This window comes from Cryptomeria japonica, chromosome 10, assembly GCF_030272615.1.
Source record: "Cryptomeria japonica chromosome 10, Sugi_1.0, whole genome shotgun sequence".
Taxonomy (NCBI): domain Eukaryota; kingdom Viridiplantae; phylum Streptophyta; class Pinopsida; order Cupressales; family Cupressaceae; genus Cryptomeria; species Cryptomeria japonica.
Genome location: NC_081414.1, coordinates 447,377,340 through 447,391,255, shown reverse-complemented (window position 1 = coordinate 447,391,255; position 13,916 = coordinate 447,377,340). Strand labels below are relative to the sequence as shown.

The 13,916-nt window shown below is 37.3% G+C and overlaps 1 protein-coding gene across 7 annotated transcripts in view; it reads left to right on the top strand.

The window, feature by feature from the left end:
• Positions 1-13,916, top strand: part of LOC131067540 (probable histone-arginine methyltransferase CARM1) — a 253,344-nt gene that overhangs the window by 155,001 nt on the left and 84,427 nt on the right. For all 7 annotated transcript variants that reach the window (XR_009111832.2, XR_009111833.2, XR_009111834.2 and 4 more), the window contains exons 10-11: positions 3-86; positions 7,394-7,471. Coding sequence is in view for 4 of the 7 variants with exons in the window: in XM_058002590.2 (XP_057858573.2) it covers positions 3-86; positions 7,394-7,471 (162 nt within the window). In the remaining 3 variants the exon portion in view is untranslated. The remainder of the gene's footprint in view (positions 1-2; positions 87-7,393; positions 7,472-13,916) is intronic.

Below are 13,916 nucleotides of genomic sequence, written 5' to 3'. Positions count from 1 at the left end.
AGGCTCTATTCTGGCAACAACAAAACTACTATGGTGTTGACTTGACACCATTGCATGGATCTGCTTTTCAGGGCTATTTTTCTCAGGTGTGACTCTCAGTTTACTTATAGGGAGAATGGAGCAATTGTAGTTTTTATTGCAGAAAAAACTCAATTTATTCTTGTCGTACAAGCTTAATGATGGAAATGAGAATTGTCGTGGTTTAAATTTATTTTACGTTCTGAGTGACCTTCAACAAAATCTTTATCAACAATCAATTATCTGATTAGTTTTTCTTTTTTATTTATTTTGGTTACATTTAAACTATAATTCAAGTATGTTCAGGACGTTGTTTGAAACAACACATGTCTTTCAATTTCTATAGGCCTGCAGTTCCATGCTACTGTTGTTGCATCAGGGCTTTGATCCTACAGAAAGAAGGGCATTTTGCTGTGACAGTATGCGAAGGCAATCTTGGTGAACGTTTATGAAGAGAATTACTAGCAATTCTTAGCCTTTCTGACATAACTCTATTGCTAACCCATATAGCTGGGGGCTGGGGGCTGGCTGGCTAGATAGTAGGGCGGTCAATCCTTGTTTGAGTTCCTTCCAATAAATGACTGAATGAAGGATTCCTCTTCAAAGATTTATCTCTTTGTTCCAGTTCCGGGCGACCATAAGAATAAATATCACTTGACCGTTTTACCAACGGTTCCCACCTAACCAGAAATGACCAGGAACAAGCAATTATACCTCCTACCCACCCCAACTTTGTAAAATTCCCTCACCCTCGATGGAACTACCTCTCTCACTCATCCTGGGTGGGAGGGAATTTGGATTTTCATTTGAGAGAGTTGTTTTCAGATTTACAAATAGTACCTGCTTTGTTATGCTTTTGCTCATGTGTAAGCAACAAAGCATGCATTGAGGGCAAATATTGTGATACATAGATTTTCCCCTTTAGGTCTAACAATTATTTCCAATAGTTGCATTCATGGAGCTGCTGCTACAAACAGTTTGGTGACACATGATAAGCATGGTTATAGTAGAGAATATTTTAGATTTTGGCACATGGTGTATGCATATTGTGATGCAGCTGCGATTAACAATGCACAGGATCAACTAAGGATGACCTATTTTAAAATGTGAATGTCATGTGTTGGAAAGTGTTCATGATATTCTCATTTTCTTTTACGGTATTGAATCCAACTTTTAGGTGCCCTTTAGTAAAATTTATTTCAGAATACTCATTCATTTTGATGCTGATATAAATTGTTTTTAACGATTAGCAAAGCTGTATCTTTCAGTTCTATTGGCTTTTTTTAATGTTTTTAAAATAAATAAACGTCAGTAGTTTACATGGCTTTTCAACTGTCAAAATAGCATATAAAGGTAAAGACTACAAATAAAGTGTGAGAGCATCCAACGAGGAGTGGATTATGATAGCTATAGAATGATAACTATCATATGTACAAAAGCATACAACAGAGAATAATTACAATCAGGAGACCTGAATTAATAATTCCACACTTCATCAGGCTAATGCGTCATATGTTTTTCTTACAATATGATGCTCTTTCAGTAATTCAGTGCTGCTAGGGATCTATGCTTATTTTAAACTAGTCTGGGCCATGTACATTGCCTATGAGTATGAGGGCCTGGTTGAAAGACAGGTGGCAAGAATGACATACCTGCCTTAGCAGTCTCTATTGTCCCACCGGCATTATTAGCCTTGGGCATCGTTTCAAAATCATTTCCTGCAAGGAAAACATTACTAGAGTTAATACATCCATTCCGGATGTATATGGTAAATAGATCACGTTTTGCATTCAGATCAAACTTGAAGAAGGGGCTGAACTTTGTATTAAGATCATGTTGGAAGAGGGGGCTGAACTTTGTATTAAGATCATGCTGGAAGAGGGGGCTGCAAAAACTAAATTTATACAGGGAGATTTTCAGACATTTCACCAGTGGCCCTTCTCCTTGGACTTCAATATATGAGTGGAGTGCAACCCAGGGCCAAAAGAAAGGATTGTGAGGAGGTGGATGATGCTAGTGAACAATAATTCTTATGGTTTTCCATTTTTGTTGTCTTAACTCGTTATTTTAAGGAGGCTTTTGGCAAGAATTTTAAAGTAAGTTAGTCTTTTGTGCCTTCTGGCAAAATCCAAATAAGATATGATTTGGAATGAGAATTATTCCAATGTTAATTTGGTGATGGAGAATCCATGGATGATGTTGGTCTAGTGAATGTTTGCTGAGATCTCCTTTTGTTTATTGTGTGTTTCTTGTCATTCATGGCTTGATGTAGAACTGTAGGAAAGTCATAGGGCCCTATGCGATGATATCTGTTATTTGGAAGGTTTGTATTCAGAGTCATGTAGTTTCCACAGTCCATGGAGATGTATGGCAGATTTTCTGGCTTAAACTGTGTGCAACTTTTTAATCATCAATGTTTCAGATCATACTACATGATGCATCATCAGGATGAAACAGAGAGAGCAGAGTATTTGTATTTGTTTCTCTTAGTGGTGCAGAATGATTGTGTTGAAACTTGCATAAAAAGACCTTAATTGTGTGTTTGGGTTCAAGGCTTTGAGTTGCAAAGCTTGAGTTTGAATATACCTTTAAAGGATGGAGGCAACAATTTAATAGTTGGAGAGTTACTCATTGTTAAAACCTTATATATTTATGAAGGTTGATTAACCTTTCAAAGAAGGTGTTAAGGGGATTTATGAATATTATTGATCGGGCATTGGAAAAATTAAGCGGGTCATCCAGATTTTGGTGGAGGAGGGAGTTGTAGATTTTTTAATGAAAACTGTTACACCTCATTGACATTGTTTCAGTCCTTTTCAAGGAAGAAATTTTGCATGTCTGTTGATACTTGGTTTAGATCCTAACTTGATGAAATGTTGGGTGATCAGGTTGTGGAGCTTGTGGGCAAGAATCTTGATTTTTTAAAAGACAAATGGGAGGCTATTGTGGTCCTTGATTCTCTCTGATTCTATGTCCTAGAATTTGTTAGCATTATAACCGTTTTGTCCTTGCTGTGTTGTGGCTTATGGAGTAGCTTGACTGTTCCTTTTTTCTAAGCTCGTGTTTGTTGCTGTTCATGTTTGGTTGTACTGCTGCCATTAAGGTTTATTGCTGTAAAAGGAAGTGGACCATTTTCAAACCCTTTTTCGACCCTTAATAAAAAATAAAAAACCAATTATAAAAATTGGATCCCATTTAATTTTATTGAATGGGATGCTTGAAATAAAGGAGCCCTTTTGGACTCGGTATGGAAAGGCCATGGCAAATGAGTGAATATGGTGAAGGATGATGTTGTGACTGATCATTTTTTTGTCACTTGAGATATATGTTTGGCAAAGTGAAGGTTGTAGTTTGTTTGGGAGATCGCACATTGCAACTTTTCTATGAATATATTCAAACCATCATTTAATGGAGGAAGGAGAAGATGAACAACCCTTTACACAGCTACATATGCAGTGAATCTAAAAGATGTAATAGAGAGGTGTTTGTTGATGACAATGAGGATAAGTGGTCTATGAAGGCCTTCAAGAAAATGTGGAGGAGGATGCTGAGGGCTAAATGCATCAAATTTGTTGAACTCAATGACATTAAGTTTGAGAGTTTGGTTATGATGGAAAGACAAACTAATGTAAGAAGAAAGACCTAGCAAGTTGGAGACAGTTATATGGGACTTTGTGATTGCTATGAAGAATTGCCATTCACTGCTTTTTAGAGGTTTTGATTTCCTTTGTTGTTGAGAGGATTTTGTCTACATTTAGTTTTATACACCTGGTCAAGAAGAACATGCCTATCTATGAAACAAAAAGCTTGTTGCTTTACATAGTGCCTTGCATCTCATTTATTGGAGGCCAAATGTGTGCAAGGAGAATCCAACAACACGGTGGGGGTGTACAGACTGAGGAGCTAATATAGTTTGATGAGGACTAGGATTTGCTATCAATGCTAGTTCTATTCTTTTTGTAGGAGCTAGATGAGTATAGCAGTTTTAGTGAGGAGTAGTTATTGAGATTTCTATTTGATGATTTACTCTGAATCATAGTTGAACTACTCGCCAAAAGCAAAAACTCGCCAACTAAAAAATTTGCCTAAATGTAATTAGAAATGCAGTTTTTTTTTGTAAAATTCAATGAGGAGATGCATCCAAGGAGTTAATAAATGAGTACACAACAGAAAAAAGCCAAGTCTAGATATATTTAATCGATTTAAATCTAAATTTGGTACAAAATGGCATCCTTGTGTGGAATGCTAATGGCTGGTAGCCTGATAGTCTGAAGCAAAATTAAAATAGCAAATTGTTTTTGTAAAACTAAAAGTAAGTACAACATCAAAGTAGTTTACATCTTCCGCTTCCTAGCTCTAGTAAAAACAAGGGGAGAGTTAGAAATAGGGGGTCTAGTCCTAGGAGTCCATTGTGGCTGTGCCTCCTTGCTCGGCACAACTGGCTGTGGCTCAACATCCATTTTGGTTGTAGCTGCTGGTGGCACTGGCAATGACTCCTCCTACTCATACTTAACCTCCTCATCCTCCTCAATGTCATCCAGTCTGAATTCAAATCCACCCCCCTCCTCCTCCATAGCTTGCCTCTCCAAATTATAGATGTCATCCTCAGTAAACAATGAAGGCTGCTCCTGCAATGTCCAATCACTGTAGGGATCTATATCATCCAAATCTATTGGACCAGCTGGTGTTTCCTCTACCTTCCTTGTGCACAACTGAAGATCATATTGCACAAAGACAAAAATCGAGTTCAAAATCCACTTCAAATTTGCTTCAAATCTGCTTCAAATCGACTAAAATTGCTGCGAATGACCTTGGAGAAGCTTGGGAGGCTGTTTTTCCTCTTGAGCAGCAAAAGAGTGTGAAAAAAAAATTGAAATGCCTTTTTTGACGTCCTTGCCCTTTTTTACTAGTGCGGTCGATTTTTTTAACTTGGACTCGCCAAGTTTTTCTCAAAATAACTCATACAAACTAAGAGATGATGAAATAGAAAAATTAAAATAGCAAATTGTTTTTGTAAAACTAAAAGTAAGTCCAACATCAAAGTAGTTTACATCTTCCGATTCCTAGGTCTAGTCTAATAGCCTCAGACTATCAGGCTAATGGCTGGTAACCTGATAATCTGAAGCAAAATTAAAATAGCAAATTGTTTTTGTAAAACTAAAAGTAAGTACAACATCAAAGTAGTTTACATCTTCCGCTTCCTAGCTCTAGTAAAAACTAGGGGAGAGGTAGAAATAGGGGGTCTAGTCCTAGGAGTCCGTTGTGGCTGTGCCTCCTTGCTGTGCCTCGACATCCATTTTGGTTGTAGCTATTGGTGGCACTGACAATGACGACTCCTACTCATCCTTAACCTCCTCAATCTCCTCAATTTCATCTAGTGTGAATCCAAATCCACCCTCCTCCTCCTCTATAGCTTGCCTCTCCAAATTATAGATGTCATCCTCGGTAAACAATGAATGCTGCTCCTGCGATGTCCAATCATTGTAGGGATCTATATCATCCAAATCAATTGGACTAGCTGGTGTTTCCTCTACCTTCCTTGTGCACAACTGAATTTTATATTGCACAATGACAAAAATGGAGTTCAAAATCCACTTGAAATTTGCTTCTAATTCGCTTCAATTCGACTAAAATTGCTGCGAATGGACCCTGGAGAAGCTTGGTAGGTTGTTTTTCCTCTTGAGCAGCAAAAGTGAGTGAAAAAAATAATTGAAATGCCTTTTTTGACGTCCTTGCCCTTTTTTACTAGTGCGGTTGATGTTTTTAACTTGGACTCGCCAAGTTTTTCTCAAAATAACTCATACAAACTAAGAGATGATGAAATAGCAAATTGTTTTTGTAAAACTAAAAGTAAGTACAACATCAAAGTAGTTTACATCTTCCGCTTCCTAGCTCTAGTTTGATAGCCTCAAACTATCAGGCTAATGGCTGGTAGCCTGGTAGTCTGAAGCAAAATTAAAATAGCAAATTGTTTTTGTAAAACTAAAAGTACGTACAACATCAAAGTAGTTTACATCTTCCGCTTCCTAGCTCTAGTAAAATCTAGGGGAGAGGTAGAAATAGGGGGTTAGTCCTAGGAGTCCGTTGTGGCTGTGCCTCTTGCTCGACACAACTGGCTGTGGCTCGACATCCATTTTGGTTGTAGTTGCTGGTGGCACTGGCAATGACTCCTACTTATCCTTAACCTCGACATCCTCCTCAATGTCATCTAGTGTGAATCCAAATCCACCCCCCTCCTCCATAGCTTGCCTCTCCAAATTATAGATGTCATCCTCGGTAAACAATGAAGGCTGCTCCTGCGATGTCCAATCACTGTAGGGATCTATATCATCCAAATCAATTGGACCAGCTGGTGTTTCCTCTACCTTCCTTGTGCACAACTGAAGATCATATTGCACAAGACAAAAATCGAGTTCAAAATCCATTTCAAATTTGCTTCAAATCCGCTTCAAATTGACTAAAATTGCTGCGAATGACCCTGGAGAAGCTTGGGAGGCTGTTTTTCCTCTTGAGCAGCAAAAGAGATTGTGAAAATTAAAATTGAAATGCCTTTTTTGACGTCTTTGCCCTTTTTTACTAGTGCAATCGAGTTTTTTAACTTGGATTCACCAAGTTTTTCAAAAAAACTCGCACAAATTTTTTTGCGAGTCAATGGCAAGTTTACTTGTTAAGGGAAAAAACTTGCGAGTTTTTTGCAACTCGGCAATTTTTCCATCTATGCTCTAAATATTGAGCATGTTACTTAAACTATCGAAGCATTTTCACTTTGGCATTTATATTTGATTTTCAGTTCATATGTTGTATTTCAAATACTTGCACTTCATGAATTGTACTTTTGGGTGATTGTATTAGACGGATCGATAGATCAATGGATTGGTATTGTAAATTGAGCTGTTTGTATTTATACTAATCTTGTTATAGTTTAAGAAAAAATCATCATCTCTTAGTTTGTATGAGTTATTTTCTATTGTTGTAATTTAGGTTATACATATGTATATAGATATGTTTTAGCATGCATCCACAAGTAGCATCGCTGCCATCATCAAAATTAATGAAATATTTTACCATCCTGCAAACATTTCCCCTTGCCACCATGTATGTGCCTCTGCCCACATGTCTCCATGTGCTTAGAATTTAGAGAAGCACTGGTTTTAGGGATAGATAATAAATTTTAGGCATGTAAATTAAAAAGGAGGCTGGATTTTTGGTTTCCATGTATAATTGGATGAATAAAAATGCTTATAAACAGTGAAGCATGCAATGATGTTTTTAATAACTAGGCAGCTAATGTTTTCTTTGTTTTTTATTATTGCTTAAATTCAGTTTTTATTTTCTGCATTTATGATTGACCTTGACCTTATGTTTGAATGTACAGCCTGTAGTGGATGCTTTTGATCCCAGAATGCTCATTGCTCCAGCTATATATCATACAATAGACTTCACTAAGGTCAAGGTAAATATGCATTTCCAATGGAGGTGTTCAATACCATAAGGCTATTCTATTTGAAGAGAAAAATAATCTATAAAAATTATATAGTGTTTGCTTTTCTTATACAATTAAACTGCATTTATAAATTTTGATATATGTATTTAATAGAATTTCTGACTGAAAGTGGGAAAATGACTAAACTTGTTTATCGATTGGTTCACTGGATATCTTCTAAGAAGTTGCCCCTATAGTTCTCCTTTCTTATTTTACATCATATGCTAAGGCTTTTATCTTCTTAGAGTCTGATTTATTTTTATTCATAAGGCCATTTTACAGAAAAATCTTGTGTGAGTTAACTACTCAGTTACTTTTAAAGAAATGTTGATGGTGTTTTATCATATTTGTTGTTTTAAATAAATAGATGTCTGAAAGGTGAAAGTGTTTTTTTTTTGTTTGGAGAACAACTGACATTTAATGGTCATAAGATGATTCTATTGGCATATATGTGTATATTGCCTATAGAAAATTGAAGATCCTGGGTTGCAGTTACAGTGACAACTTAATGTTAACTGAAGGTACCTTGATGCAAAATGATAGTAGACCCTTATTTTTCGATTTTGAGCAAGCATGACTCTGAGGAATCTTTGACCTTGTTACAATCACATTTCCTTCCTATAGGGCTCCCTTGAAAGAAATTTCTGATATAACATTTCATTTGATTTATTAATTGTTCTAGAGGATATTTTCTCTAGGTGTGTGGAAAATCATAGTAAAAAGATCATAGGAATAGCCCTCCATAGTGAAGCATCACAAATAAATAAATACATAGATAATCTCCTTCTTGTTGTATTGCTCTCAGATTCTTTTCTAAAGGTGTCATATGGTTTAGACTGGCACCATATTGTAAATGAGGTTTGACAAGAACTGGTTAAATATTCACATAATATTATAATGTTGATATTATGTTGCATTAGGGTTCTGCCTTTGTTGATATTTTTTTTCCAGGGTTAGGTGTTGGTGTATTATATAATTGAAAAGGGAAATTCTGATATGTAAAAGAAACACCACCATTCTATGGGACACATCTGGTGGGGTTCTAGGTGACATTTCATGGACTTGGAGGGGACATCTCTTATTTTCCGGATTGGACAACCTGTTCCTTTTGGTGCATAAAATATAAAAGGTAACTTATAAAGAGAAAAAAAATGCTAAAACACCTAAAATTAGAAGGGGGATGTGATTGCAAATGCAACACATTGTATTCAAATGTCAGCTGCTTTTAATTTTTTAATATTTTTAAATAGTTATGCCTGCACTATATCCAAACTTTGGGAAAATATTTGTCATCCTTGAAAGTTCCCCATCACCTGCCACTGTCCTGAGGATTGTTATTGCAAATGCAATAGATTGTATCCAAATTTCAGCTGCTTTAGATTTATTCAAGTTGTTTTATTTGTTATGCTCGCACTGTCTCCAACATTTGGGAAAATATTTGGCATGCTTGAACCCTTGTGTTCACCCCTTCCTGCCTCAGCTTCCCCAATCTTGGAAAATTGGGGAAACAACTGATTGAGATTTGGTCTAGCCAGGCATATAGGCATCCCTAGTTATATAGTTAGAACCAAATGCAGTAGCAGTGCAAGTATGTGTCATTTTCACTTATATTATTATGGTCCAATATGGACTTGAATTGTTTTTTAATTTTGTCTTTTTAAGAAAGTGAAGCTTCCAAGGTAATAGAAAAGTTGAGACACAGTTTGCAGTACCGATATTGTATGGGTACATGGGCATCTAATGAAGAGCCTAGCAATGTAGTGTGGGTAGTTTTATTTATATTCATTAGCATTCCTTGATGGAGGAAACCTTCTCAGGGAGTAGGACAATCCCCTATACTATGGAATATATGGAAATAGTGCTTCGTAAGTCAAAATTAATGAGTAATTGGAGTTTTGGAGAGGTGAAAAATGACACATACCAAGAAACGCCATTATGTTCCCAACACACTGAAAATTCAAAGAAACATAATTTGTTTTATTTGGGAGAAATCTATTTGTCACTTGCTCTACTGTAACCGAACTTGCCATAGCTTTTTTGATTATCTCTTTAGGCATCTTGTAATGTTCACCCTTGTTTTTTCTTTTTTAATCTTTTCTATTGAAGGGTTTGATAAACAACACTTGCCAAATGCATGAAAGATGTTTTCTCATGAAGGAAATGTGATTCATATTACGCAGAGTAAACAATAACAAAAACATAACATATAGCAATATAAAATGACGATAATAAACAACAAAACATGGCCAGAAAGATGTATCCTTTTATCCTAGAATGTAATGTCTACAAGCAAATAATAATGTTTTCCAAGACAACCATGAAGTATATATAGTTCCTGGCAGTTACTTGAGAGTACCAACTGTTGGAACTACCAACAACATATCAGAGACAATGTCATTACATCGCCAGTTATTACTTAACAAAACATTATTTATTTGTCATGGCGAAATTGTTGACTACATCAACTCCCCCCAAAAAGAAGTCAGTGTTCCATATGATGGAAAAACAAAATGGGGCTAGAGAACACAACTTATTAAGAAACAAGAGGGTGAGAGGATGCAGACAAGTAGAAGATGTTGAAATGGATGTAGCCCTCAAGGTGGAAAGCCTTTCAAGTAGCCATTGTACTTGCTCTGTACAGAGTTGCAGATCATGTTCAGCCACTAGTTGGTGTTCCCGTGACCTCTTCACCATTTTCATGACTTCCTTCAAATCCTTCTTGCACTTCTCCACTTCTCGAGCCTTGACCTCTTGGTGCCCCTCCATTTCTCCCAACTTGACATCCTTCCTTGCCAAGATAGGGTGCTGCTACTCCAATTGTTCCTCCAAAGCCACATGATGCTGCCACTCAGAGGTGTGAGCTGTGTCTCTTTAGCAAGCTGCTCCTGCACAAGTGCCATCTTAGTCAATAATTCTTTCCGCATAGTCTCCCGGGCAGCCTCGACCTGGGGAAGTACTTTTGTTTCCCCATGCTGGTAAAGACGATCACCCACCTCTACATCTGAACCTTCGTGCTTGTTGATTGTTTTTACGCACTATGCAACACAATCTAAAATACTAAGTATTCTATCCTCTCTTGAACAAACACTCCCCAAATGCTAAGTTGTGTGATCAAGTGGGACGATTCCAAGGTTCTTGAATGTCAGGTCTTGACGTGCTCTTGGATAGACTTAGTTGTTTGATGTGATATTGCTTGAATCACAAGGTGGACTTACGTTGAATGGTTGAATGCTTGAAATGTCGCTGGAACCTAAGTCACCGTGTTCGCCGAATTTTCGGCTTCAGGTTTGAAATTCGGTGAACCTATGAAAACGTTATAAAATTTGTAAAAAATCGTCTGAAATTTGTACGTCATAGAGGTTAGCATTTTTTTAGGTTATATTCGCCGAAGTTCTGACGCATTTCGCAGAGGTTTGAAGGTCGTTTGTCTTTTGAAGGGTTTTTTCCTCTCGTTGTTCGTCGACGTAAGTTGCCTGTTCGTGCTGCCAAACCGCCATTGGAACACTTTTGTGCTTTGTGCGTGTGAGCCCTTGCCTCGCCACCGTTGTTTCCCCACTGTGCCCCCATCGCCGTTGTTTCCCCGCAATGCTCTGTCGCTTTCTTAGCTTACAATTTGATATAGTTTTTTGCTCGATAGCTTATGATTTAATATTGAATGTATGTTAGGAGAGTTTTAAATTAAAGATTTCATATTAATATTAAAAAGATTTAATAATATGATATCTTTAAATAAAAATAGATTTCATCTTAAATAGATTTAATATTAATCTTTAATCTATTAAATAGATTTAATCTTTAAAGATTTCATATTAATATTAATAGATTTAATCTTTAATCTATTCATATTGATTATTTGTAATGTCCCCTTTTTAGCGCAACATGATATGGGGTGTCGCTAGCCTATTCTGACACGGTCCCGAAGGCTAACAAGGACATTGGTGGGATCCTGAGGTGTTTTGGCCTAGGTGTTTTCAGTTTCAGGCCAATCGGTGCTGCTCTGATAGGGTTTCTAGACACTTACTATTTATAGTAAGTTAGTCGCCAAGCAGTGACTTGAAATTTTTAGTGTTTCCCTGGTTGGCATAATTATTAGTAAAAAATATTTGAAGGCGACAATGATTTAAAGGGATTATCAACAATGTTTTAATATTTAACGATAAAGTGTAAAGTTAAATTAAATATTTAACTTTAACCTTATATTATAAGGTTGGGAATATAAAGTAATGTTTAAAATATTAAAAGTTCCCTTTAATGTGTACATTGTGGGAAATAATATTTTATTCTAAAATGTATTATCCCACATTTAGGAAATGAAGTGTTTGCATCCAGGAAGAAGATATAAATTGAGGTTGAGAGCTCTCTTTTGGGGTATGCTTGGATGAGATTAATGTTATGCTGTTGGATTTCGTAGAGATCTGATTATTGGGCTTGGAGGACGGAATCCCTCTTTGCTAGCATTCTCTTCGCTGTTGAAAGACACAGTCAGGAGGATTAATGGTGTTTTCATTCAGGAAACACATTGGGCTTCATCTGGTGCTCTCGCATGAAGTTTTTACAGGGGTTTGAAAGTGCAGATTTGAAGATAGTGATTTTGCTACAGTGCCGCGTGAATAGTGTTTTTGCTACAGTACCGCGTGAATAGTGTTTTGCTACAGTACCGCGTGAATAGTAAAAATGCTACAGTGCCATGAATAGTGCTGCTATAGTGCATGAACAATGTTGGTATGAAGTTTACTTGTTTTTCCTGCTGATTAGAAGTTTGGAAGGCTACCATTACATCTGCAGACCACTACAACATTCAATTCCAGGTTTTTTCTATCATATTTTCATAACTAAGCATTGTAATTGTTGAATACAAACCTGAATAATTGTCGCAGCCCATAAGGCAGTTGAATGTGCACATTTATATTGCAAATCAGTATTTAACAACAAATAAGAAGTTTCGGGTTTTGCATATATTGTTGTATGTTTGTCAAGTGTTTGATAAAATGCCATGTTGATTATTAAGCAATTTAATTGATATCACATAGTAGTTTGCAAGTCTCTTTCAAAATGAAAATAGGGGTGGTCATTTCAGTGGTATCAGAGCTATAAGTACTACCATCCTGTGGAGGTCTTACAGAGACTATGGAACAGCTATTAGAGGGAAAAGTGTTTGACAAAATATCAAAACACTAAAATCAGAAATTAATGAATTAAAAAACATGCTAAGCGTGTATGTTTAAGCATGCAACAGGGGCCTTATAACTTCCGCCATACCAAAGCAAGACAAAACAGAAATTTGAACTCACAGAGCGAGCAGTCTAGTTCATCCGTGCAGGTGGACATAAAATCCAGTCATACAGACATAGAGGAGATATTCTTTGATCAGGACAGCAGTATGGGTGACCGAGATGATAGGAATACCGGTCCAGATCAGGGGGAGGTAATGTTCAGACAGTTACTGGGTACGTTAGAGCAAGGGTAGCGTATGCAGTAGGAGCAGAATAGGCGAATGGAGATGATGTTGCAACTTATGGCTAGATAGATGGGCGTCAATATTAATCCAGGTGATGCCAACAATGGAAACAATAACAATGGGGGAAACGATAACAATAGGGGCAATGATAATAATGGAGACTGAGGCAACAACAATGGCCTTGAGAATAACATTAATGGTAATAATGGACATGGCAACAATGGGAATGAGGCGGATAACTTTAGACACGTTGCACGCCCAGCTCGAACAGCGAGCTCGAGACCTCTTCTACCCACCTTCCCACCTAGGGGTCCGGTTCAACCAGTGAACGAACCGCAGATTACTGAGTTACAGGGTCAGTTCAGGAGGGACTGGGAGGCCAGTGGACCTGAGTTTCAGGCAGATATTTCCCTCAGAGATTATATGGACCTGAGGATGAGACATATGCCTAGAGCAGGAGGGAGGAATCAAAATTTTGAGCTGAGAAAGAAAGTTGGAAAACTTTCCTTGCCTTATTATGATGCTTCAGGGAAGATGACCGCACGAGCTTCGGTGCAGAAGGTAGATACATACTTGTAGCTAAATCCTATGCCTGAGGAGGAGGCTATCAAGTATGCGGCTATGCATTTGGACGACGTTGCGCATGAATGGTGGCATCATGGCATGGTGACTCTGGGGCATAATCAGATTACATCCTATGAGGAATTCACAGAAAGATTGATTGAGAGATTTGACACTAGGGATCCCGAGTTACATTTCAAGGAGCTAGCACAGTTAAAACAGTCAGGTTCTGTGGATGCTTACATCGCCGAGTTTCAGCGTTTGTCTGTACTTGTTACTGATATCTCTCCTAGGAGATTGGTGGTGTTATTTTGTGATGGGCTTGCTGATCCATTACGTGGTTGGGTGAAGGGACATGATCCACTCACCTTAGCAGAAGCAACTAAAAAGGCACGA